We start from the raw sequence: 25,722 nt of genomic DNA on the forward strand, positions 1-25,722 counted from the left end.
ACTGAGCTGGCTTTGTTATGCATGGTTCAGGTCGGCAGAATAGTGTCAAAATGGTATGTGTCTCTGAGCGTGCAAGCTTGAGGACAAATGATCAACAGTTTGTGTGCCTGTGTATTTATATGCATGTGTGTGTCCCTGCAGGTGTCTGGGGCCCTGCCTGGCTTTGTGTCCTGAGTACAGCATGGTGCTGGAGGATGAGCTAGGTGTGTGTGGGTGTGTGTTGGGTGTCGTAGATGTTCGTTCCTTCGCCAAGCGCTGCCAGACTTGCTGGATGCCCGCCATGAGAGATAAATACCCTCCACGCACCGGACATGCCAACTCACAGGTTAGAACAAACAAACACACACACGCAGGTAAGAACACACACATAACACACACACTCATTCTCTCCCCCATCCCGCTCTCTATCCCTCTCCCCTTCCCTCTCTCCATCTCTCTCTCCAACCCGCTCTCCACCCCATCCCCATCCCTCTTTCTTATGTATTATCTAACTCCAGTTCCCCTCCTGTCCTGTAGGAGGTGTTGCAGCAGATGGAGGAGGACCAAGGGGAATACCCAGACTCTCTTCTCTACCACTTTCCCTCCCAGCTCCGTCTGGATGCTTTGCCTGACCTGGTGGACATCAGTGTGACCCGCTGCCTGCTAACCGCACTCCTCACTGCCCTTAAAGCCAATGGTGAGAGTGTGTGTGTGTGTGTGTAAGTGGACGTCAGTGTGAACCCGCTGCCTGCTGACAGCTTTATTTACTCCACTGAAAGCCCACTGTGTGTGTGTGTGTGTGTGTGTGTGTGTGTGTGTGTGTGTGTGTGTGTGTGTGTGTGTGTGTGTGTGTAAGTGGACGTCAGTGTGAACCTGCTGACAGCTTTATTTACTGCACTGAAAGCCCACTGTGTGTGTGGTACATGCAGACATTGCCTTTTGAGGATAACTGTCTGTCCTCGATGGTTTAGGCCCAGGTATAAAAAGTTACAATGATTTATCAAATTATTTATTGGTTATAGACTCCCCTGCGTATATATTTGGACAGTGAAGCTAAAACGTATAATTTTGCTCTATACTCCAGCATTTTGGATTTGAGATCAAATGTTTCATATTAACACCTTTTTATTTTAGGATATTTTCATGCAAATCTGTTTTACTATTTAGAAATGAAAGCACTTTATGTATCTAGTCCCTCTATTTGAAGGTGTCATCAGTTCAAATTCACTTATGTAAGGGAAAAACGCAGACATTCTGTACATTACCTTGGAAATAATGGACGACGTAGCGGCACAAGGTCGGAGCCGAGTCCCTTTGCGGAGTAAATTTTTCCAAGGTAATGTGCATAACGGAGGCGTTTGGCCCGCTTATACCACAGTTGGCAAATAAAATAATAATGAAGCACACATTTAGGGGTAGAAATAAATATTTTGTGTTGATATTTACATTTTTAAAAGATAATTCATACTTCTTCATATTTTGGTTGCTAGAGAAGCGACCCAGTATTTTGATATTTATGGTCGCAGCCCAGTTGTTTGTTCTATATGTTCTGTTGCCATGCTTGGTGGAAACGTTATAGTCCCTTGCTTCCTAGCTAGCCAACTAGCTACGGCTAACACAGTCACCTCTGCAACCAGAATTACAGCGAAGTAGCCGCATTTGAGTTTGTTTAAGCTGTTTTCTATTGACATTCATTTGGATACATCCATATCAATGAGCTGATGATGCTTGATTTTGCCTGGCATAGCTAGAAAAGTGTTTCTTCTCGTCAGGACACTCAGCACTGTTCATTATGAGGAGATCGCATTGCATATCAAACTCTAGGCTAGAAGCTAGCTAAATAGTTTGTTGCTAGCAAACCTGCCAATATGACTGCCAAATTAAAAAATACTAGTTGCTGACAACAGCTGGTCAAACTAGAAACATTTGGGAATATTTGACAGCAAACTGCCACTTGCGTCATGACTGCAACAGTAGGGACCAGAGAAATTCATGTTCATCACTCACCATCTTAGATCATCAGATGCTCAAAAACAAATAAATGCTGCTGGCTATCTATGTTTTTCAAATCAAATCAAATTTTATTGGTCACATACACATGGTTAGCAGATGTTATTGAGTGTAGCGAAAATGCTTATGCTTCTAGATCTGACAGTGCAGCAGTATCTAACAGGTAATATCTAACAATTTCACAACAATACCTAATATCTAACAAATAACGCAACAAAACCTAATACACACAATTTAGTAAAGGAATGGGATAAGAATATATAAGTATAAAATATATGGATGAGCAGTGACAGAGCGGCTAAAGGATACAGTATATACAGTTGAAGTCGGAAGTTTACGTACACCTTAGCCAAATACATTTAAACTCAGTTTTTCACAATTCCTGGTATTTAATCCTAGTAAAGATTCCCTGTTTTAGGTCAGTTAGGATCACCACTTTATTTTAAGAATGTGAAATGTCAGAATAATAGTAGAGAGAATGATTGATTTATTTCAGCTTTTATTTCTTTCATCACATTCCCAGTGGGTCAGAAGTTTACAAATACTCAATTAGTATTTGGTAGCATTGCCTTTAAATTGTTTAACTTGGGTCACACGTTTTGGGTAGCCTTCCACAAGCTTCCCACAATAAGTTGGGTGAATTTTGGCCCATTCCTCCTGACAGAGCTTGTGTAGGCCTCCTTGCTTGCACACGCTTTTTCAGTTCTGCCTGCAAATTTTCTATGGGATTGAGGTCAGGGCTTTGTGATGGCCACTCCAATACATTGACTTTGTTGTCCTTAAGCCATTTTTCCACAACTTGGAAGTATGGAAGTACTTGGTGGTCATTGTCCATTTGGAAGACCCATTTGCGACCAAGCTTTAACTTCCTGACTGATGTCTTGAGATGTTGCTTCAATATATCCACATACTTTTCCTCCCTCATGTTACTATCTATTTTGTGAAGTGCACCCTCCTGCAGCAAAGCACCCCCACAACATGATACTGACACCCCCGTTCTTCACGGTTGGGATGGTGTTCTTCGGCTTGCAAGCCTCCCCCTTTTTCCTCCAAACATAATTATGGTCATTATGGCCAAACAGTTCTATTTTTGTTTCATCAGACCAGAGGACATTTCTCCAAAAGTACAATCTTTATCCCCATGTGCAGTTGCAAACCGTAGTCTGGCTTTTTTATGGCTTTTTTATGGCGATATATTGATATATCGCCATAAATATATATATATATATATGACTCGTTTTACTGTGGCTATAGATACTTTTGAACCTGTACAATGTTTTTTCAGAGGTCTTGGCTGATTTCTTTTGATTATCTCATGATGTCAAGCAAAGGCACTGAGTTTGAAGGTAGGCCTTGAAATGCATCCACAGCTACACCTCCTTAGCCTATCAGAAGCTTCTAAAGCCATGACATAATTTTCTGGAATTTTCCAAGTTGTTTAAAGGCACAGTCAACTTAGTGTATGTAAACTTCTGACCCACTGGAATTGTGATACAGTGAATTATAAGTGAAATAATCTGTCTGTAAACAATTGTTGGAAAATTACTTGTCATGCACAAAGTAGATGTCCTAACCGACTTGCCAAAACTATAGTTTGTTAACAAGTAATGTGTGGAGTGGTTGAAAAATGAGTTGTAATGACTCCAACCTAAGTGTATGTAAACTTCCGTCTTCAACTGTACATATGGCATGAGTAATGTGAGATATGTAAACATTCTTAAAGTGGTATAATTAAAGTGGCATGTGTTCCATTTATTAAAGTGGCCAATGATATCAAGTCTGTAGGTAGGCAGCCGCCTCTCTGTGCTAGTGGTGGCTGTTTAACAATCTGATGGCCTTGAGTTTGAAAAACAGCTTCTATCTCTCTGTCCCAGCTTTGATGCACCTGTACTGACCTCGCCTTCTGGATGGAAGCGGGGTGAACAGGTAGTGGCTCAGGTGGTTATTGTCCTTTATTATTGTTTTTGCCTTCCTGTGACATCTGGTTTTGTAGATGTCTTGGAGGGCAGGTAGTTTGCCCCCAGTGATGCGTTGTGCAGACCGCACCACCCTCTGAAGAGCACTGTGGTTGTGGGCTTTGCCGTTACCGTGCCAGGTGGTGATACAGCCCGACAGGATGCTCTCAGTTGTGCACCTATAAAAGTTAGTGAGGGTTTTCAGTGACATGCCACATTTTTTGTCCTTCTTCACCACACTGTCTGTGTGCGTGGACTAGTTCAGTTTGTCTGTGATATGTATACCGAGGAACTTAAAACTTTCCACCTTCTCCACTGCTGTCGCATCAATGTGGATAGGGGGGTGCCCCCTTTGCTGTTTCCTGAAGTCCACGATCATCTCTTTTGTTTTGCTGACATTGAGTGAAAGGTTATTTTCCTCACCTCCTTCCTATAGGCTGTCTCGTCGTTGTTGGTAATCAAGCCTACCACTGTTGTGTCGTCTGCGAACTTGATGATTGAGTTGGAGACGTGCATGGCCACGCAGTCGTGGGTGAACAGGGAGTACAGGTGGGAGCTGAGAACGCACCCTTGTGGGGCCCCAGTGTTGAGGATCAACGGAGTGTAGATGTTGTTTCCTACCTTCACCGCCTGGGAGTGGCCCATCAGGAAGTCCAGGACCCAGTTGCACAGGGTGGGGTTGAGACCCAGGGTCTCAAGCTTAATGATGAGTTTGGAGGGTACTATGGTATTGAATGCTGAGCTGTAGTCAATAAACAGCATTCTTATATAGGTATTCTTCTTGTCCAGATGGGATAGGGCAGTGTGCAGTGTGATGACGATTGCATTGTATGTGGACCTAATGGGGCGGTAAGCAAATTGGAGTGGGTCTGGGGTGACAGGTAGGATGGAGGTGATATGATCCTTGACTAGCAATTATCTACCAAGAGAATTCTCTTCGATTATAATCACAGCCGTATATATCCCCCCCCAAGCAGACACATCGATGGCTCTGAACGAACTTTATTTAACTCTTTGCAAACTGGAAACAATTTATCCGGAGGCTGCATTCATTGTAGCTGGGGATTTTAACAAGGCTAATCTGAAAACAAGACTCCCCAAATTTTATCAGCATATCGATTGCGCAACCAGGGGAGGAAAGACCTTGGATCATTGTTACTCTAACTTCCGCGACGCATATAAGGCCCTGCCCCGCCCCCCTTTCGGAAAAGCTGACCACGACTCCATTTTGTTGATCCCTGCCTACAGACAGAAACTAAAACAAGAGGCTCCCACGCTGAGGTCTGTCCAACGCTGGTCCGACCAAGCTGACTCCACACTCCAAGACTGCTTCCATCACGTGGACTGGGAGATGTTTCGTATTGCGTCAGATAACAACATTGACGAATACGCTGATTCGGTGTGCGAGTTCATTAGAACTTGCGTTGAAGATGTCGTTCCCATAGCAACGATTAAAACATTCCCTAACCAGAAACCGTGGATTGATGGCAGCATTCGTGTGAAACTGAAAGCGCGAACCACTGCTTTTAATCAGGGCAAGGTGTCTGGTAACATGACCGAATACAAACAGTGCAGCTATTCCCTCCGCAAGGCTATCAAACAAGCTAAGCGCCAGTACAGAGACAAAGTAGAATCTCAATTCAACGGCTCAGACACAAGAGGCATGTGGCAGGGTCTACAGTCAATCACGGACTACAGGAAGAAATCCAGCCCAGTCACGGACCAGGATGTCTTGCTCCCAGGCAGACTAAATAACTTTTTTGCCCGCTTTGAGGACAATACAGTGCCACTGACACGGCCTGCAACGAAAACATGCGGTCTCTCCTTCACTGCAGCCGAGGTGAGTAAGACATTTAAACGTGTTAACCCTCGCAAGGCTGCAGGCCCAGACGACATCCCCAGCCGCGCCCTCAGAGCATGCGCAGACCAGCTGGCCGGTGTGTTTACGGACATATTCAATCAATCCCTATACCAGTCTGCTGTTCCCACATGCTTCAAGAGGGCCACCATTGTTCCTGTTCCCAAGAAAGCTAAGGTAACTGAGCTAAACGACTACCGCCCCGTAGCACTCACATCCGTCATCATGAAGTGCTTTGAGAGACTAGTCAAGGACCATATCACCTCCACCCTACCTGACACCCTAGACCCACTCCAATTTGCTTACCGCCCAAATAGGTCCACAGACGATGCAATCTCAACCACACTGCACACTGCCCTAACCCATCTGGACAAGAGGAATACCTATGTGAGAATGCTGTTCATCGACTACAGCTCGGCATTCAACACCATAGTACCCTCCAAGCTCGTCATCAAGCTCGAGACCCTGGGTCTCGACCCCGCCCTGTGCAACTGGGTACTGGACTTCCTGACGGGCCGCCCCCAGGTGGTGAGGGTAGGCAACAACATCTCCTCCCCGCTGATCCTCAACACTGGGGCCCCACAAGGGTGCGTTCTGAGCCCTCTCCTGTACTCCCTGTTCACCCACGACTGCGTGGCCACGCACGCCTCCAACTCAATCATCAAGTTTGCGGACGACACAACAGTGGTACGATTGATTACCAACAACGATGAGACGGCCTACAGGGAGGAGGTGAGGGCCCTCAGAGTGTGGTGTCAGGAAAATAACCTCACACTCAACGTCAACAAAACTAAGGAGATGATTGTGGACTTCAGGAAACAGCAGAGGGAACACCCCCCTATCCACATCGATGGAACAGTAGTGGAGAGGGTAGCAAGTTTTAAGTTCCTCGGCATACACATCACAGACAAACTGAATTGGTCCACTCACACAGACAGCATCGTGAAGAAGGCGCAGCAGCGCCTCTTCAACCTCAGGAGGCTGAAGAAATTCGGCTTGTCACCAAAAGCACTCACAAACTTCTACAGATGCACAATCGAGAGCATCCTGGCGGGCTGTATCACCGCCTGGTATGGCAACTGCACCGCCCTCAACCGTAAGGCTCTCCAGAGGGTAGTGAGGTCTGCACAACGCATCACCGGGGGCAAACTACCTGCCCTCCAGGACACCTACACCACCCGATGTCACAGGAAGGCCATAAAGATCATCAAGGACATCAACCACCCGAGCCACTGCCTGTTCACCCCGCTATCATCCAGTAGGCGAGGTCAGTACAGGTGCATCAAAGCTGGGACCGAGAGACTGAAAAACAGCTTCTATCTCAAGGCCATCAGACTGTTAAACAGCCACCACTAACACTGACACTGACTCAACTCCAGCCACTTTAATAATGGGAATTGATGGGAAATGACGTAAATATATCACTAGCCACTTTAAACAATGCTACCTTATATAAATGTTACTTACCCTACATTATTCATCTCATATGCATACGTATATACTGTACTCTATATCATCGACGGTATCCTTATGTAATACATGTATCACTAGCCACTTTATACTATACTATGCCACTTTGTTTACATACTCATCTCATTTGTACATACTGTACTCGATACCATCTACTGTATCTTGCCTATGCTGCTCTGTACCATCACTCATTCATATATCCTTATGTACATATTCTTTATCCCCTTACACTGTGTACAAGACAGTAGTTTTGGAATTGTTAGTTAGATTACTTGTTATTACTGCATTGTCGGAACTAGAAGCACAAGCATTTCGCTACACTCGCACTAACATCTGCTAACCATGTGTATGTGACAAATCAAATTTGATTTGATTTGATTTGATTTAGTCTCTCAAAGCACTTCATGGTGACAGAAGTGAGTGATAGTCGTTTAGTTCAGTTACCTTAGCTTTATTGAAAACAGGGACAATGGTGGCCATCTTGAAGCATGTGGGGACTGGGATAGGAGTTGATTGAATGTGTCCGTAAACACACCAGCCAGCTGGTCTGCGCATGCTCTGAGGACGTGGGCCGACAGCCTTGCGAGGGTTAACGCGTTTAAATGTTTTTCTCACGTAGGCCACAAATCGGGTTTCCTCATAGGACCTGCATTTGTGCAGTTGTTGGTTAGAAGCTCTGTAACTTTACAGCAAGTGCAGTCTGCATGAGTAGGCGCATATTGCATCATGATTGCAAGGTGTCCCGATATCTTTTCCAACTTTCCCATTATCTGGTTTTAATGTCCATTCTAGAATGCATTCTAGAAATCAGAAACAAGTTTTCAACAATGCTGTGTGATGGGTTCTGACTTCGAAACTAGAAATATTGTTAATCCTCAAGGATCCTATGGAAATCAGAAGTGCCACACTCTGGTTTCTACACCAGAAGTTTATGGTTATGTGTAAAGATCAAGACAAGAGACCGAGGACAACCATCCAGCTCACCAACAGTTCCTCATCAAGCAAAATTTGAGTTCCTCATCAAGCAAAATTTGAGGTTCATGAGGATCTGACCTCAGCGGACAAAGTGACAAGAGAGAAACTGTGGCTGCAGCTCAAAAGGCAGGGAAAACTACTTTTTTTTATCGGTGCAAGAGTGATCATCGATGGGAAAGAAATGCGTCCAAATCTGAACATTTGAGAGAGAGCCAGTCTAACTCGGAAAGAACTGGCAGGCCAAAAAACTGCCTAATTACCAGGTGAAAAGCTGCCTTTATTACACAAAATGTACACAAACACTTGAATGAGAAAGAAAAGGCTGACCTGACTGAGAACTGGTAAACTGAACACTAACTATAGTTGAATAACTGCTTATTGTAAAGTATACACAATGTCTCCCCCTTGTGGGAGTAAGAATTATTTGGTAACTTTATGACCTATATTTGTTTGTTTTTGTTGGAGAGGATTAAAATGGGATGGAAATCCTTTTGAGTTACATATCCTTAGGAAAAGCTTATGTTAGCATAACAATGTTATTGGTTGAATTTGGTCTTTATCTCTTTGTTCAATTAATGTCAGGGGTATTTGTAATATACTCAAACGTAAGACTATGTTCCTGTATTGCAAATGGTTTAATGCAGACTTTTACATTCTACAAGAGACTCATGCGTGTTCTTCCGATCTGTCTTTTTGGAAAAATCAATGGGGTAACGATATCTGGCTATCATATGGCAACAACCACTCTGCAGGTATAGCAGTTTTAAGAGGTGCTTTTAAAGGGAAGGTCATCAGTAGTAAGACTCACCCCTCTGGATGTTGGTTAATTTTGACAGTGAATTTCAACAATGAAACTTTTTTACTAGGGAATATTTATGCATCCAACAACAAACAAAACAACAGGATATTATTTCAAGAATTTGAAGAAGCCTTATTGGATATCAAAATGATCTTAGGTGGAGATTTTAATTCTGTATCTAATGTGATTGACTGACAGATATCCCCCTCCTAACAGATCCAGCATTGTTAATCCTGAGTTTAATAATCTATGTCTCAGTCTTGGATTAGTCGATATTTGCATATCTAAATATCCTGATAGAAAGGACTTCACTTGGAGTAACAAGGACATGTGCAGACAGTCAAGAATTGACTTCTGGTTGATTTCTAATTCATTAGATAATACTGTAGTTAAGGAATCAATTGAACAATCAATTCTTACTGATCATAAAGTTATATTCTTATCTTTAAATATGAATGGATCTGAAGCTAAACCGAATCGGAGTTATTGGAAACTCAATAGTAGACTGTTGGAAGATGATAATTTCAAGATGAATGCCAAAGATAATATACAAGACAATTGGAGGAAAGCCCAACTATTTAAGTCTTATGGGAAATATTGAAGTATGAAATAAGACAAACAGCCATGAAGAGAGGTAAAGAAATTGCTTAACTTAAAATATTGAGGGAAGATAAACTTAAGGAAATACTTTCCCTAATCTCTATGGAGGACCTTGATGAAGAAGGAAAGAGTCAGTTATTCTCTTTACAATTAGAAATGGACTGAATGTATGAAGAGAGAGCAAAAGGGACATTTGTAAGATCAAGAAGGAGATGGTTGGAGGAAGGTGGAAAAAAATACAAAATACTTTTACAATTTAGAGATTTTTTTAAATCTGGATTTACATTATTCACAAGCTTAATATAGATGGCCAAGGAAATGAAAACCCCCAAAGATATTTCAAAATATGTTTCAGAATTCTATGGTAACCTTTATACCAGTAATGCCTGTCTTACTAGTGACATATCTGCCTTTCTAGACTCTGTCAAAGACTATGCAAAATTCATAGCTAAAGACTTCCAAAAGTCTTGATGAAATTATTTCTATCAATGAAATATAAAAAATGTATCAGCAAGTTAAAAGAGAACAAATCTCCAGGGAATTCTTTAAAATGTTCAGGAGGATATTGTGGAATTTATATTTCATGTTTTTAAGGAGGCAATTGATTTTGGGGTCCTGCCTGTTTCCTTGACACAAGGCCTCATTTCTGTAATACCCAAACCAAACAGAGATTCTATGATGTTAGAAAATTGGAGACCAATCACATTAATGAACAATGATGGAAAGCTACTTGCATCTATCTTTGCAGAAAGATGGATACCTTGACCAAATCATTGATGATACCCAGTCTGGTTTTATGAAGAGCAGACATATATGTAATAATATTCGAGTAGTTTTGGACTTGTTAGACTACAATGAGCACATTATGGAAGATAGCTTTATTTTATTTGTACACTTTTAAAAGGCATTTTATACAGTTTAACGTAATTCTCTTTTTGAGACTTCGATTTTGGGGTTTTGGTCAATATTTTCAAAGTGTAATTAAGACACTTTACAATAATAGTAACAGCTCTGTTAAAACCAGTTGCATCTCTAGGGGCGCTATTTCATTTTTGGATAAAAAACGTTCCCGTTTTAAGCGCGATATTTTGTCACGAAAAGATGCTCGACTATGCATATTCTTGACAGTTTTGGAAAGAAAACACTCTGAAGTTTCAGAATCTGCAAAGATTTTGTCTGTAAGTGCCCCAGAACTCATTCTACAGGCGAAACCAAGATGATACGTCAAACAGGAAATGAGCAGAATTTCTGAAGCTCTGTTTTCTAATGTCTCCTTATATGGCTGTGAATGCGACAGGAATAAGCTTAGACCTTCTGCCGTTTCCCCAAGATGTCAGCAGCATTGTGACGTATTTGTAGGCATATCATTGGAAGATTGACCATAAGAGACTACATTTTCCAAGTGTCCGCCTGGTGTCCTGCGTCGAAACTGGTGCGCAAAGCCATGTGCAAGTATTTTTCCATTTGATTGAGAGGGGAAACCATGCTTCCACGAACGATATATCATCGAAGAGATATGTGAAAAACACCTTGAGGATTGATTCTAAACAACGTTTGCCATGTTTTCAGTCGATATTATGGAGTTAATTTGGAAAAAAGTTCGCGTTTTGAGGACTGAATTTTCGTTTTTTTATGGTAGCCAAATGTGATGTAGAAAACTGAGCTATTTCTAATACACAAAGAATCTTTTTGGAAAAACTGAGCATCTGCTATCTAACTGAGAGTCTCCTCATTGAAAACATCTGAAGTTCTTCAAAGGTAAATGATTTTATTTGAAGGCTTTTATGTTTTTGTTGAAATGTTGCGTGCTGGATGCTAACGCTAATGCTAATGCTAAATGCTACGCTAGCTAGCTACTTTTACACAAATGATTGTTTTCCTATGGTTGAGAAGCATATTTTGAAAATCTGAGATGACAGTGTTGTTTACAAAAGGCTAAGCTTGAGAGATGGCATATTTATTTAATTTCATTTGCGATTTTCATGAATAGTTAACGTTGCGTTATGGTAATGAGCTTGAGTCTGTATTCACGATCCCGGATCCGGGATGGGGAGATCAGAAAGGTTCAATTATCCCATGGAACTTCACAGATATTAGACATGGAAATAAACAAGGATGCCCAATTTCTCCTTTCTTATTTTTATTAGTCACACAAGTTATGGCACTTCATATAAATAAGGATAGTTTTAGGAGTATTCAGATACAAGACAAAGAGAAAATGTTCACAATTGTCTGACAACATCTTTTTGAAAGATCATAATGAAGTCAGGAAAGATATTGTGTGTTAATGCCTTCTCGCATGTATCTGGTTTATTTCTGAATATTTGGAAATGTGAATTATTTGCGTTGAAAAGATGTGACTTAAACTCAGTATGTAATATCCCTGTAAAAGATGTGATCACATATCTTGGTATTAAAGTTAGCAAAGATCAGAAAGAAAGGGCCAACTTAAATGTCTCTCCTATTGGGAAAAGATTTAACTCCTGGTTATTAACCTGTTAGATCTCTAGGGGCGCTATTTCATTTTTGGATAAAAAAACGTTCCCGTTTTAAGCGCGATATTTTGTCACGAAAAGATGCTCGACTATGCATATTCTTGACAGTTTTGGAAAGAAAACACTCTGAAGTTTCAGAATCTGCAAAGATTTTGTCTGTAAGTGCCCCAGAACTCATTCTACAGGCGAAACCAAGATGATGCATCAACCAGGAATTAGCAGAATTTCTGAAGCTCTGTTTTCCATTGTCTCCTTATATGGCTGTGATTGCGCAAGGAATGAGCCTACACTTTCTGTCGTTCGCCCAAGGTCTTAGCAGCATTGTGACGTATTTGTAGGCATATCATTGGAAGATTGACCATAAGAGACTACATTTTCCAAGTGTCCGCCTGGTGTCCTGCGTCGAATTCGGTGCGCAATTGCCAGATGCTTCTACTTTACCATTTGATTCAGGGGAGAAAGCATGTGTCCAAGAACGATGTATCAATGAAGAGAAATGTGAAAAACACCTTGATGATTGATTCTAAACAACGTTTGCCATGTTTTCAGTCGATATTATGGAGTTAATTTGGAAAAAAGTTCGCGTTTTGAGGACTGAATTTTCGGATTTTTTTTGGTAGCCAAATGTGATGTATAAAACGGAGCTATTTCTAATACACAAGGAATCTTTTTGGAAAAACTGAGCATCTGCTATCTAACTGAGAGTATCCTAATTGAAAACATCAGAAGTTCTTCAAAGGTAAATGATTTTATTTGAAGGCTTTTATGTTTTTGTTAATGTTGCGTGCTGGATGCTAACGCTAATGCTAACGCTAAATGCTAATGCTAAATGCTAACGCTAGCTAGCTACTTTTACACAAATGATTGTTTTCCTATGGTTGAGAAGCATATTTTGAAAATCTGAGATGACAGTGTTGTTTACAAAAGGCTAAGCTTGAGAGATGGCATATTTATTTCATTTCATTTGCGATTTTCATAAATAGTTAACGTTGTGTTATGCTAATGAGCTTGCTGATAGATTTACACAATCCTGGATACAGGGGTTTTTTCATAGCTAAACGTGACGCAGAAAACGGAGCGATTTGTCCTAAACAAATAATCTTTCAGGAAAAACTGAACATTTGCTATCTGAGAGTCTCCTCATTGAAAACATCTGAAGTTCTTCAAAGGTAAATTATTTTATTTGAATGCTTTTCTGTTTTTTTGTGTAAATGTTGCCAGCTGAATGCTAATGCTAAATGCTACGTTAGCCATCAATACTCTTACACAAATGCTTGTTTTGCAATGGTTGAGAAGCATATTTTGAAAATCTGAGATGACAGTGTTGTTAACAAAAGGCTAAGCTTGAGAGCTAGCATATTTATTTCATTTCATTTGCGATTTTCATGAATAGTTAACGTTGCGTTATGGTAATGAGCTTGAGTCTGTATTGACAATCCCGGATCCGGGATGGGGAGATCAGAAAGGTTAAGAGATCTTTCTTTATCTGGACGTGCACTTTTATCACAATCTGAAGGTCTGTCCAGATGAGTTTATACCTCCCTTGCCTTGGATGTTCCTCTGTCAGTAACTAAAATGGTTGATACTCAATTATTTAACTTCATATGGAGGAATAAACCTCATTATTTCTGAAAAGCAGTAATATGTAGCACCCAAAGTGAGGGAGGGTTGAATGCTCTGGATTTTAAAACCTCTAATATAATATTTAAGATCAATTGGATACAGAACTATTTAAGAAATAAGGATTGCATTTGGAATATAATCCCTAATTTAATATTCCAATATTCCACCAGATTGGTGGTCTAGAATTATTACTCAAATGCAACTTTAATATGGGTAAAATCCCTATTAATCTTCCTAAGTTTCATTAACAAGTACTTCTAACTTGGAACCTCATGTACAAACACAATTTTTCCCCACATAGGTATACAATATGGAATAATAAAGACAACATTTGACAACATTATTTGGGTTAAACAATTATTGAATAATGATGGCCAACTATATGATTATCAAGAATTTATGAGAACACACAATGTTAAATTCACTCCTGAGGAGTACCAAATTGTTGTTAGAGTTGTCCCTAAAGGTACTATTCTTCTTTTAGGAGAATATAACCAAGTGCAACTGTTGAGAATTTTGTAGCCTCAATACGTTTTTTTAATTTTATTTATTGTACCTTTTATCTAACCAGGCAAGTCAGTTAAGAACAAATTCTTATTTTCAATGACGGCCTAGATAACAAAAATGGCTGGTGGCTTTGGTCAACTATTTCAAGCTCGAGTACTATCCTGGTTGAGTCAACATTGATGCAGATGCACTGTCTAGAAGACCGCACCCCTGCAGCAATCAAGAGGATGACTGGATTGAAGTTTCAGGTCTTGGTGTCAAAGCCAACTGTCGGACCATTGCTATGGAGGTGACACCGTCTGACATCCAAAACTGTGCAGCCGTGATGTTAGGAGTCACCCCAGAAGCATTGCCTAATGCCTACGTGAACCTCATAGTCCTTACCTGCCTCAACTGGATGTTGCAGAGCTTGAGAGAGCCGAGCAGAGTGATCCTGTGATATCTCATGTCATGGGAGCTGTGAAAACAGGAAATGACCAATGTGCCCCACTAGAGTTGGAGTGTATAGACTTCCTCTCTCTGAAGAATGACATGAAGAACATTAGTAACATCACTCTAATGACAGATCACTTCACTCCCTATGCCCACTAAAGACCAGAAAGCCAGCCCTGTGGCCAAGGTGCTTTGTTAAATGTCCATTATGGCCTGAATTCCTGCATCAACTCTGATCAGGGACTTTGAAAGTAGACTCATCCGGGAGGTCCTTCAGCTGGCTGGGATGAAGAAGTCATTCACATCGCCATACCATCCTCAAGAAAACCCGCAGCCAGAGAGATTCAATCGCGCACTGCTCTATAGGAACAATTTTAAAAAAAAATTATATATATTTTTTGTTGTTGTTGAATGTTACCTCTTTTTCTCCCCAATTTCGTGGTATCCAATTGTTTTAGTAGCTACTATCTTGTCTCATCGCTACAACTCCCGTACGGGCTCGGGAGAGACGAAGGTTGAAAGTAATGCGTCCTCCGATGCACAACCCAACCAAACAGCACTGCTTCTTAACACAGCGCGCATCCAACCCGGAAGCCAGCCGCACCAATGTGTCGGAGGAAACACTGTGCACCTGGCAACCTTGGTTAGCGCGTGCTGCGCCCGGCCCGCCACAGGTGTCGCTGGTGCGCGATGAGACAAGGATATCCCTACCGGCCAAACCCTCCCTAACCCAGACGAGGCTAGGCCAATTGTGCGTCGCCCCACGGACCTCCCGGTCGCAGCCGGTTACGACAGAGCTTGGGTTATTGGCAGAGTCTCTGGGTTCGCGCTGCAGGACAGCGCCAGCTGTGCCACCAGAGATTCTGGTGCGGCCTTAACCACTGCGCCACCCGGGAGGCCCACCAATAGGAACTCTTGGATCCAAACAAAAGTCCACATGGATTCAGCAGTTGGTGTACCTAGTCCATGCCTACAACTGCACCCAAAATTACTACTGGATTCTCCCCTTACTACCAGATGTTCGGGAGGGAGGCTAGACTGCCCATTAATCTGTGCTTAGGAGTCACCCCGGATGGCAGCTCTGACCAAGACTATCTGAAGAACACCTCCAAATGAAGGGAACACCTCCAAATGAAGGGAACAGCTAAAGGAGGCCTATCAACTAGCCTCCATGGCAGCTTCAAGCAGGAACAAGATGAACAAAACAAGGTACGACAAGAGGGTGAGACGTCAAGAGCTACAACCTGGTGGTTGTGTCCTTGTACAGAACTTGAGACTCCCAGGAAAGCACAAAATTGCCAACAGGTTGAAGTCTGAACCTCGTGATAGTGCAGTGGCTACTCACATATCAAGTACATCCCAAGAGAGGAGGACCTATGAGGACGCTCCACCGAGACCACTTGCTTTCCATTAGCCTGCTGAGTGGTGAGACCATAGAACATAAATAGAGGATGGAGATATGTCATCAACAGCATAAATCGCATGTCTCAGTTTCTGCCCTGGCATTTGATGAAGATGAGGAGGCAGTTCTGGGCCTCGCTATTGGAGAGGATGAAGGTGAAGGAATAAATGAAGATGAAGGAAGCTCGGACGAGGAAATGGGATCCTCTGAAGCTCCAGTGTTGGATTTTCCCTGGAGCAATGCCAGTACACAAGTCCTTCCCTCTCAGCAAGTTGAACCGGAGTGCCCCTCTGAAGATGAAAGTGAAGTGACCTCTGGAGGATAATTAAATGGCCCTAGTGTGCAACAGTCTCTTGTAATCAAGCCCTAGTTTAGAGGAGTCACTAACCCCAAGCCCTAGCTCTGACGAGTCAGTAGTCCCTGGCCCCAGTTCAGAAATCTTGCAATCCCTTGGCCCCAGTTCAGATTAGTTTTTAGTCCCAGTTCCCTCAGAGAAGAGAGAGACTAAACCAATGGTTAGACTCACTTATGACCAGCTAAGAATGCCTTAATACACTCAGCTATCAGTCATACACAGAGGAGTCTCTCTTGCTGCAAATTTCACCTCATTACAGAGTGTTTTCTTGCACCACACATCTCATATTTCTGAGAGTTTTTTTGGTTTGAGGGTGTTTTTATATGCCTGTGCTTTACTGTTGCATAGTGTTAAGTGAGCTTATAGCTCAAGGTGTGTTGTAAACTGTGTTATGCGTTTTAATTCATTGTGATGCTTAATCTTATGTATAACTTCCCAGACATCAGGTTTTCCTAGTGAGGGATGAATGTAACACCCTGTAAAGACTTGGTGTAGTTTATTATGTGTGGCAATGCTCATGTCCGTGTTCTGGAACTGCCCGCGTCCCCGTACAGGACTGTCTGCATCCACGTGTAGTGTGGCTGCAAGGATATTGGCAGGGTACATGTAGGTTGGGTTGAGGTGATCTTGTGGAACAACGAGTTCACTAAGAGTGTTGAGACACTGAAGTTTATTGTTCAATTAGCTTTTGTTTAATAGTCAGGGGTAGTATGAGTGTAGCCAGCTCCTTTTCGCTCGCTATTCTTTTAATTTTGTGGTTCACTGGATTTGCTAGTCAAGCTTGTCTGTACAGCTAGCTAATGTTAGCTAGCTAGCTACTCTACCAGCAGCGTCTTACCACTTCATCACCGGCTGCCAGCAGTCCTAAAAGTTACAGCTCGGCACAAATGGACCTCTCCAGTTGTTTCTTCCACCTGTTAAATTCCATGGAATGCTTGGCCCTCTCATTGACGGATGCTAGCTAGTTCTCCTATCTTCACTGGATGGACTTTAACTTTGATATTTTAACCCCTCTGTGTCCTAGGACATGGATCACATTTAAAATATTATTTTCTGTTTTTTTGTTGAAAGCTCTCAAGTGTTTTAACTTTACTATCTGCCTACTTTTAGGTACAGTGACTTCAGAAAGTATTCATACTCCTTAACTTTCCCTGGTCTACTAACTGCTAGCCCATGCTAACTGCTTGCTTGCTAACCCGGCCTACTAACTGTCTGAATCGCCATGACCCCAGCCAGCCCAACCACTCACTGGACCCATATGTTCACATGGCTGCGCATGCCTCTCTAATATCAATATGCCTTGTCCATTACTGTCATGGTTAGTGATTACTGTCTTATTTCACTGTAGAGCCTCTAGCCCTGCTCAATATGCCTTAACCAACCATGTTGTTCCACCTCCAACATATGCGATGACATCATCTGGTTTAAACATCTCTAGAGACTATATCTCTCTCTTCATTATTCAATGCCTAGGTTTACCTCCAATGTACTCACCTTACCTTTGTCTGTACACTATGCCTTGAATCTATGCTATCATGCCCAGAAACCTGCTCCTTTTACTCTCTGTTCTGAATGTGCTAGACAGCCAGTTCGTATAGTCTTTACCCTTATCCTACTTCTCCTCTGTTCCTCTGGTGACGTGGACGTTAATCCAGGTCCTGCAGTGCCTAGCTCCACTCCCACCCCCCAGGTGCTCTCATTTGTTGACTTCTGTAAACGTAAAAACCTTGGTTTCATGCATGTTAACATTAGAAGCCTACTCCCTAAGTTTGTTTTACTCATTGCTTTAGCACACTCTGCCAACCCATATGTCTTAGCCATGTCTGAATCATGGCTTAGGAAAACCACCAAAAACCCTGAAAACATTTTCCGCCAAGATAGAACTGCCAAAGGGGGCGTGTTGAGATCTACTGCAAAGATACCCTGCAGGGTTCTGTATTACTATCTAAGTCTGTACCCAAACAATTTGAGCTTCTACCCCTAAAATTTCACCTTTCCAGAAACAAGTCTCTCACTGTTGCCGCTTGCTATAGACCTCCCTCTGCCCCCAGCTATGCCCTCGGTACCATATGTGAACTGATTGCCCCCCATCTATCTTCTGAGCTCGTGCTACTAGGTGACCTAAACTGGGACATGCTTAACACCCCGGCCATCCTACAAACATGAGCTTGATGCCCTCAATCTCACACAAATGATCAATTAACCTACCAGGTACAACCCCAAATCAGTAAACACGGGCACCCTCATAGATGTCATCCTAACTAATTCGCCCTCCAAATACACCTCTGCTGTTTTCAATCAAGATCTCAGCGATCACTGCCTCATTGCCAGCATCCGTAATGGGTCTGCAACCAAACGACCACCCCTCATCACTGTCAAACACTCCCTGCAACACTTCTGCGAGCAGACCTTTCTAATCGACGTGGCCGGGGTATCCTGGAATGACATTGACCTCATCCCGTCAGTAGATGATGCCTGGCTATTCTTTAAAAGTGCCTTCCTCACCTCTTAACCTGTTGGTGTTAGGGGGCAGTATTTTCATTTTTGGGAGAAAAAAAACATTCCCGTTTGAAACGGGATATTTTGTCAGGAAAAGATGCTAGAATATGCATGTAATTGACAACTTTGGATAGAAAACACTCTAACGTTTCCAAAACTGTAAAGATATTGTCTGTGAGTATAACAGAACTGATGTTGCTGGCGAAAGCCTGAGAAAAATCCAATCCGGAAGTGCCCCAGGTTTTGAAAGTGCTGCGTTCCAATGACTCCCTATTCAGCTGTGAATGTACCATCAACGAGCTTACGCTTTCTACGTATTCCCCAAGGTGTCTATAGCATTGTGACGTAGTTTTACGCATTTCTGTTGAAGAATAGCTGTAGGCAGCCACATTGCGTAAGTGGTCACATGGTTGCTCCGAGAGAGATTCTCGCATAAAATACAGAGGTAGCCATTACTCCAATCGGTCCGAGTGAAAAATGAATTTTCCCGATATTATCGAATAGATATTAGAAAAACACCTTGAGGATGGATTCTAAACAACGTTTGCCATGTTTCTGTCGATATTATGGAGCTAATTTTGAATATTTTTCTGCGTTGTGGTGACCACAATTTCCGGGTGATTTCTCAGCCAAACGTGAAGAACAAACGGAGCTATTTTGCCTACAAAAATAATATTTTGGGAAAAAATGTACTTTGGCTGTCTACCTGGGAGTCTCGTGAGTGAAAACATCTAAAGTTCATCATAGGTAAACGATTTAATTTGATTGCTTTTCTGATTTCCGTTTCTAACCTCCGTTATGCTAATTAGTGTCAGATGATGATAACGGTCCCGTTCACGGGATGGGGTGTCACTAGAGGTTATTAAATAAGCATACCCCTCTCAACAAATGTAGTCCTAGGAATTGATATAGTCCTTGGTTCACGCCAGACCTGTCTGCCCTTGACCAGTACAAAAACATGCTGTGGCGTTCTGCATTAGCATCGAGTAGCCCCCGTGATATGCAACTTTTCAGGGAAGTTAGGAACAAATATACACAGGCAGTTAGAAAAGCTAAGGCAAGATTTTTAAAACAGAAATTTGCATCCTGTAGTACTAACTCAAAATAGTTCTGGGACACTAAAGTCCATGGAGACTAAGAGCACCTACTCCTAGCTGCCCACTGCTCTGAGGCTAGGAAACACTGTCACCACGATAAATCCACTATAATTGAGAATTTCAATAAGCATTTCTCTACGGCTGGCAATGCTTTCCACATGGCTACCCCTACCCCGGTCAACTGCCTGGCACCCTCCACAGCAACCCGCCAAAACCCCCACCCAAATCCAGATAGCTGATGTTCTGAAAGAGCTGCAAAATCTGGACCCCAACAAATCAGCCGGGCTAGACAATCTGGACCCTCTCTTTCTAAAATTATCTGTCAATTGTTGCAACTCCTATTACTAGCCTGTTCAACCGCTCTTTCGTATCGTCTGAGATTCCCAAATATTGGAAAGCTGCCGCGGTCATCCCCTCTTCAAAGGGGGTGACACTCTAGACCCAAACTGCTACAGACCTACAGTGCCATGCGAAAGTATTCGGCCCCCTTGAACTTTGCGAACTTTTGCCACATTTCAGGCTTCAAACATAAAGATATAAAATTGTATTTTTTTTTGTGAAGAATCAACAACAAGTCGGACACAATCATGAAGTGGAACAACATTTATTGGATATTTCAAACTTTTTTAACAAATCAAAAACTGAAAAATTGGGCGTGCAAAATTATTCAGCCCCCTTAAGTTATCTACAAGTCTCTGCTAGGTAAAGCCCCGCCTTATCTCAGCTCACTGGTCACCATAGCAGCACCCACTCGTAGCACACGCTTGTTGGGGAATAATCAGAATTGGTTGGTAACATAGATAAGATGTTTTATATTCATCATATGCTTATGAGTTATTTCTCATAAGAATGTATTTTGTTGTACTATAGTGGTGGCCATTGGCAGTTATCTGTTCTATGTCAAGACTAAGTTGCATGGTCCGGGGAGAGGTCAAGGTGTCATCATGTGTAAACATATATTTTGCTCCACTGTGTCTGTGTGCCAGTCACTCCCTACTTTTCCCATCGGGGAGAGGAGGATGGCAGTGTCTAGAATCATTCTATGCTCCCCGTGAGCTTGTCCAGGATTGGTTGTATTTAGAATTGGTTGTATCTAAATGACAATTTGATATATATGCCTGTTGATATGGAGGATTGGTTTATGGTTCTGGGTTTGAGTAAGGAGACAAAGCTGAACGATTTATTATGTCTATGCTGTCTATGTGTGTTTTTTGCTATTAAAGGATCTCAGCTGCAATGTGTAAGGGGGCTCTCAGAGAATTCATTGATAGACACTGAATTGATCTGAGAGTCACAGGGTTGTGATAGAGCTCATATAATTAAAGATGGACTTTGATAACTAACTCTGACATGTGTTGTGGTTTTCTCCCATGATTTGGTAAATAGAGGAAATTTCCACGACACGCTCCAGCAGGTATATCTCACTGGTCACCCCCAAAGCCAATTCCTAATTTGGTCGTCTTTCCTTCCAGTTCTCTGCTCCCCGTGACTGGAACGAATTACAAAAATCTCTGAAGCTGGAGACTCACATCTCCCTCACTAGCTTTAAGCACCAGCTGTCAGACCAGCTTACAGATCACTGCACCTGCACCGGTACATAGCCTATCTGTAAACTGTCTATCTATCTACCTACCTCATCCCCATACTGGTATTTATTTATTTTGCTCCTTTGCACCCCAGTATCTCTACCTGCACATTCATCTTCTGCCAATCTACCATTCCAGTGTTTAATTGCTATATTGTAACTACTTCGCCACCATGGCCTATTTATTTCCTCAACTTACCTCATTTGCACATAGACTTGTTGTTTTCTTTTGTTCTACTGTATTATTGACTGTATGTTTTGTTTATTCCATCCTCATCATCCATCATTCTATGTTGTTGTATGTGTCGAATTACTACGCTTTATCTTGGCCAGGTCGCAGTTGCAAATGAGAAATTGTTCTCAACTAGCCTACCTGGTTAAATAAAGGTGAAATTAAAAAAATAAAAACTTATTACACATTTTGTTTTGTTAAAACCTGAATTCAAATTGGATTAAATAGATTTTTAATCTGACCTACAGTACCAGTCAAACGTTTGGACACACCTACTCATTCAAGAGTTTTTCTTTATTTGTACTATTTTCTACATTGTAGAAATGTAGAATATTAGTGAAGACATATAACTATGAAATAACACATATGGAATCATATAGTAACCAAAAAAGTGTTAAACAGATAAAAATATAAGGGCTTAAAAATTGACCGACTGCAGTCATAGACTGTTTTCTCTGTTACTGCATGGTAAGCGTTACCGATGCACCAAGTCAGGAACCAACAGGACCCAACAGCTTCTACCCCCAAGCCATAAGTCTGATAAATATTTAGTTAAATAGTTAACCAAATAGCTACCCGGACTATCTGCATTGACCCCAGTCCTACCTACCTACAAGTTATGGAAATAAGCTCTTTTTTAGTATTTCTCCAGTAGGTTTCCTCAAGTAGAAAGCCTTCACTTCTATGTCAGAGATAATACATCAAAAATACTATAGTAAATACTACAGTATACTACAATCTGCAAAAACACTACATTAATTACTATAGTATATACTACAGTTTTATTTTACTACTATATTTATACTATAGTTCACTGTCGTATGTAGAACCCTTCATAGAAGGTTCTAGGAAGAAACGTAAGATGATAAAATGGTTCCTGGTAGAATCGTTTTATAGAGGGTTCTGGAAGAACTCTTCAAAAGGTTCTACCTAGCACCAAAAAAGGTTCCCCTATGGGGACAAACCGAAAAACCTAGAGTGTAGCCTAGTGGTTAGACCGTTGGACAGTAACCGTAAGATTGCTACTTTGAATCCCAGAGCAGACTAGGTGAAAAATATATAGATCTGCCCTTGAGCAAGGCACATAACCCTAATTGCTCCAGGGTCGGCGTCAATAATGGCTGATTCCTGGCAGATTTCCATTTCAGATTTCCATTTCACACTACAGACTTGTACAGGTTACACACTCGTACAATGTGTGAAACAGGACAAATGTAAGCACACTGGTTAAAAGTAGGTGCACTATGTATGGAATATGGTGCCATTTGGGAGGTAACCTTTGTCGTTATGGTTGTTCTAGTTCAGGGGTGTCAAACTCATTCCACGGATGGCTGAGATTTTTTGTTTTCCTTCATGGAATGAGTTTGACACATGTTCTACTTTTCTCTTCTCTGCTCGCTCTCATATTTCTATCAACGATCATCTTATTCACTCTTTGTCTCTCTCTGTGTGTGTGTGCACGTGTGGTGTGTGTGTGTGTGTGTGTGTGTGTGTGTGTGTGTTACAGGTTCTCATGGTGTGTTCTGTGAGATGCAGCCTACAGATCGCATGAGGCTGGACTTCCTGACTAAACTAGGCTTCCTGGAGATCATCAGAGGAGAGGCACGACACAGAGAGGGAGTGGTACTGGGCAGGCTGCTCTGAACACACACACACACACACACACACACACAGAAATGTACACACAAGAGGTGTAATGGTTTACCAAACCCACGGTTCGTTATGCACATGATTACTCATCAAAAGTAAATTTAAAATAAAGTGCAATATGCGTGTGAAATCAATGTGTAAAAATGGCTCAGACATTGTATAGGTCTATGCTAATAATCTTTTTCTTACAAAGAGAAAAAGATGTTCACTTGTGTGACTCTCATAAAGAGAGCATGTCTGTAGCACAGTACTTCTCATCTCCCACTCCGAGGTAATGTGATGGGCTGTCACTGTTAAGTAGCTCTGTATACCTGGAGGTCCATTCATCTGTGGTAAGCATAACAGAGTGTGAATTGGCAAATTAATTTGTCGACCTCACCACCCGCCATTGTACAGAACTAGTTCCCGGCTGCGCCTCACAAAATGACAGTTTTTAAGTGCACCAATTAAGATCACAATTTTGATTACAAAGTGCGCATAGGCTGTCGTTGTTTTAAGGGAATAGCCAGAAATTGTTTTTTTTTTCAGTACAGAATTACTAGAGGCATACATCGCAGCATAGTCATAGCATATATTTAAAAAATGTATTCATTAAAGTTCACAGTACGACCCAAGGTCCCTGTACTGCCACCGTTACACCCCAATACACACCCATACATGCACGCGCTCACCCATTCATTTGCATGCATGCACGCACACACACACCCAGCACATGCTCAAAAACACACATATACTCATATAAACACTGTGGAGTGCAAAAGAAACAATATAACTACTGTAAGCTTAATCACACACAGGTGATACAGGGTAATGGATTACACAGTGCTGTCTTTACACACACGAAAACACATGAAAAGACAGAGGGCAAACATTCACACGAACACACAAACACATATGCGAACACAGATATGAACACACACAAGGCTGAGGGTTATGTGGATGATGAAGACAGGCACAAAACCAATATGTGCATCAGATGGCACACACGCAAACATACACACTGATAAATCTTACTCAGCGTAGGACATATAGCATCATTCATCACGTCCTTTTATTTCTATTTTCTAGAAGCACAAGAACAACAACGCATCCTTTAAACGTTTTATACCTGAGACATGTCTTCACTAGAAACCAAGAATGTCCTTTTCTATTGAGGAGACTTGGGCTGGGATTCAATCTGATCCTGCTTGTAGACAATGCAGCTTTTAAAGGCAATATCCCCACGTTTGCGGAGATCGCATTCAAGGGATTAGCACGGACCCTGGAACTGATCATACAGTGCCTTGCGAAAGTATTCGGCCCCCTTGAACTTTGCGACCTTTTGCCACATTTCAGGCTTCAAACATAAAGATATAAAACTGTATTTTTTTGTGAAGAATCAACAACAAGTGGGGCACAATCATGAAGTGGAATGACATTTATTGGATATTTCAAACTTTTTTAACAAATCAAAAACTGAAAAATTGGGCGTGCAAAATTATTCAGCCCCTTAAGTTAATACTTTGTAGCGCCACCTTTTGCTGCGATTACAGCTGTAAGTCGCTTGGGGTATGTCTCTATCAGTTTTGCACATTGAGAGACTGACATTTTTTCCCATTCCTCCTTGCAAAACAGCTCGAGCTCAGTGAGGTTGGATGGAGAGCATTTGTGAACAGCAGTTTTCAGTTCTTTCCACAGATTCTCGATTGGATTCAGGTCTGGACTTTGACTTGGCCATTCTAACACCTGGATATGTTTATTTTTGAACCATTCCATTGTAGATTTTGCTTTATGTTTTGGATCATTGTCTTGTTGGAAGACAAATCTCCGTCCCAGTCTCAGGTCTTTTGCAGACTCCATCAGGTTTTCTTCCAGAATGGTCCTGTATTTGGCTCCATCCATCTTCCCATCAATTTTAACCATCTTCCCTGTCCCTGCTGAAGAAAAGCAGGCCCAAACCATGATGCTGCCACCACCATGTTTGACAGTGGGGATGGTGTGTTCAGCTGTGTTGCTTTTACGCCAAACATAACGTTTTGCATTGTTGCCAAAAAGTTCAATTTTGGTTTCATCTGACCAGAGCACCTTCTTCCACATGTTTGGTGTGTCTCCCAGGTGGCTTGTGGCAAACTTTAAACAACACTTTTTATGGATATCTTTAAGAAATGGCTTTCTTCTTGCCACTCTTCCATAAAGGCCAGATTTGTGCAATATACAACT

General features: G+C 41.8%; 1 protein-coding gene across 2 annotated transcripts in view; it reads left to right on the plus strand.

Moving 5' to 3' along the window:
• Positions 1 to 24,869, plus strand: part of si:dkey-183c6.8 (protein O-GlcNAcase) — a 64,670-nt gene extending 39,801 nt beyond the window's left edge. For both annotated transcript variants that reach the window (XM_021577638.2, XM_021577637.2), the window contains exons 16-18: positions 142 to 325; positions 517 to 676; positions 23,381 to 24,869. In XM_021577638.2, coding sequence (XP_021433313.1) covers positions 142 to 325; positions 517 to 676; positions 23,381 to 23,517 — 481 coding nt within the window. In that variant the 3' untranslated portion in view covers positions 23,518 to 24,869. The remainder of the gene's footprint in view (positions 1 to 141; positions 326 to 516; positions 677 to 23,380) is intronic.
• Positions 24,870 to 25,722: the final 853 nt, after the last annotated feature.

The sequence above is a fragment of the Oncorhynchus mykiss genome, chromosome 21 (genome assembly GCF_013265735.2).
Source record: "Oncorhynchus mykiss isolate Arlee chromosome 21, USDA_OmykA_1.1, whole genome shotgun sequence".
In the NCBI taxonomy this organism is placed as follows: Eukaryota; Metazoa; Chordata; class Actinopteri; order Salmoniformes; family Salmonidae; genus Oncorhynchus; species Oncorhynchus mykiss.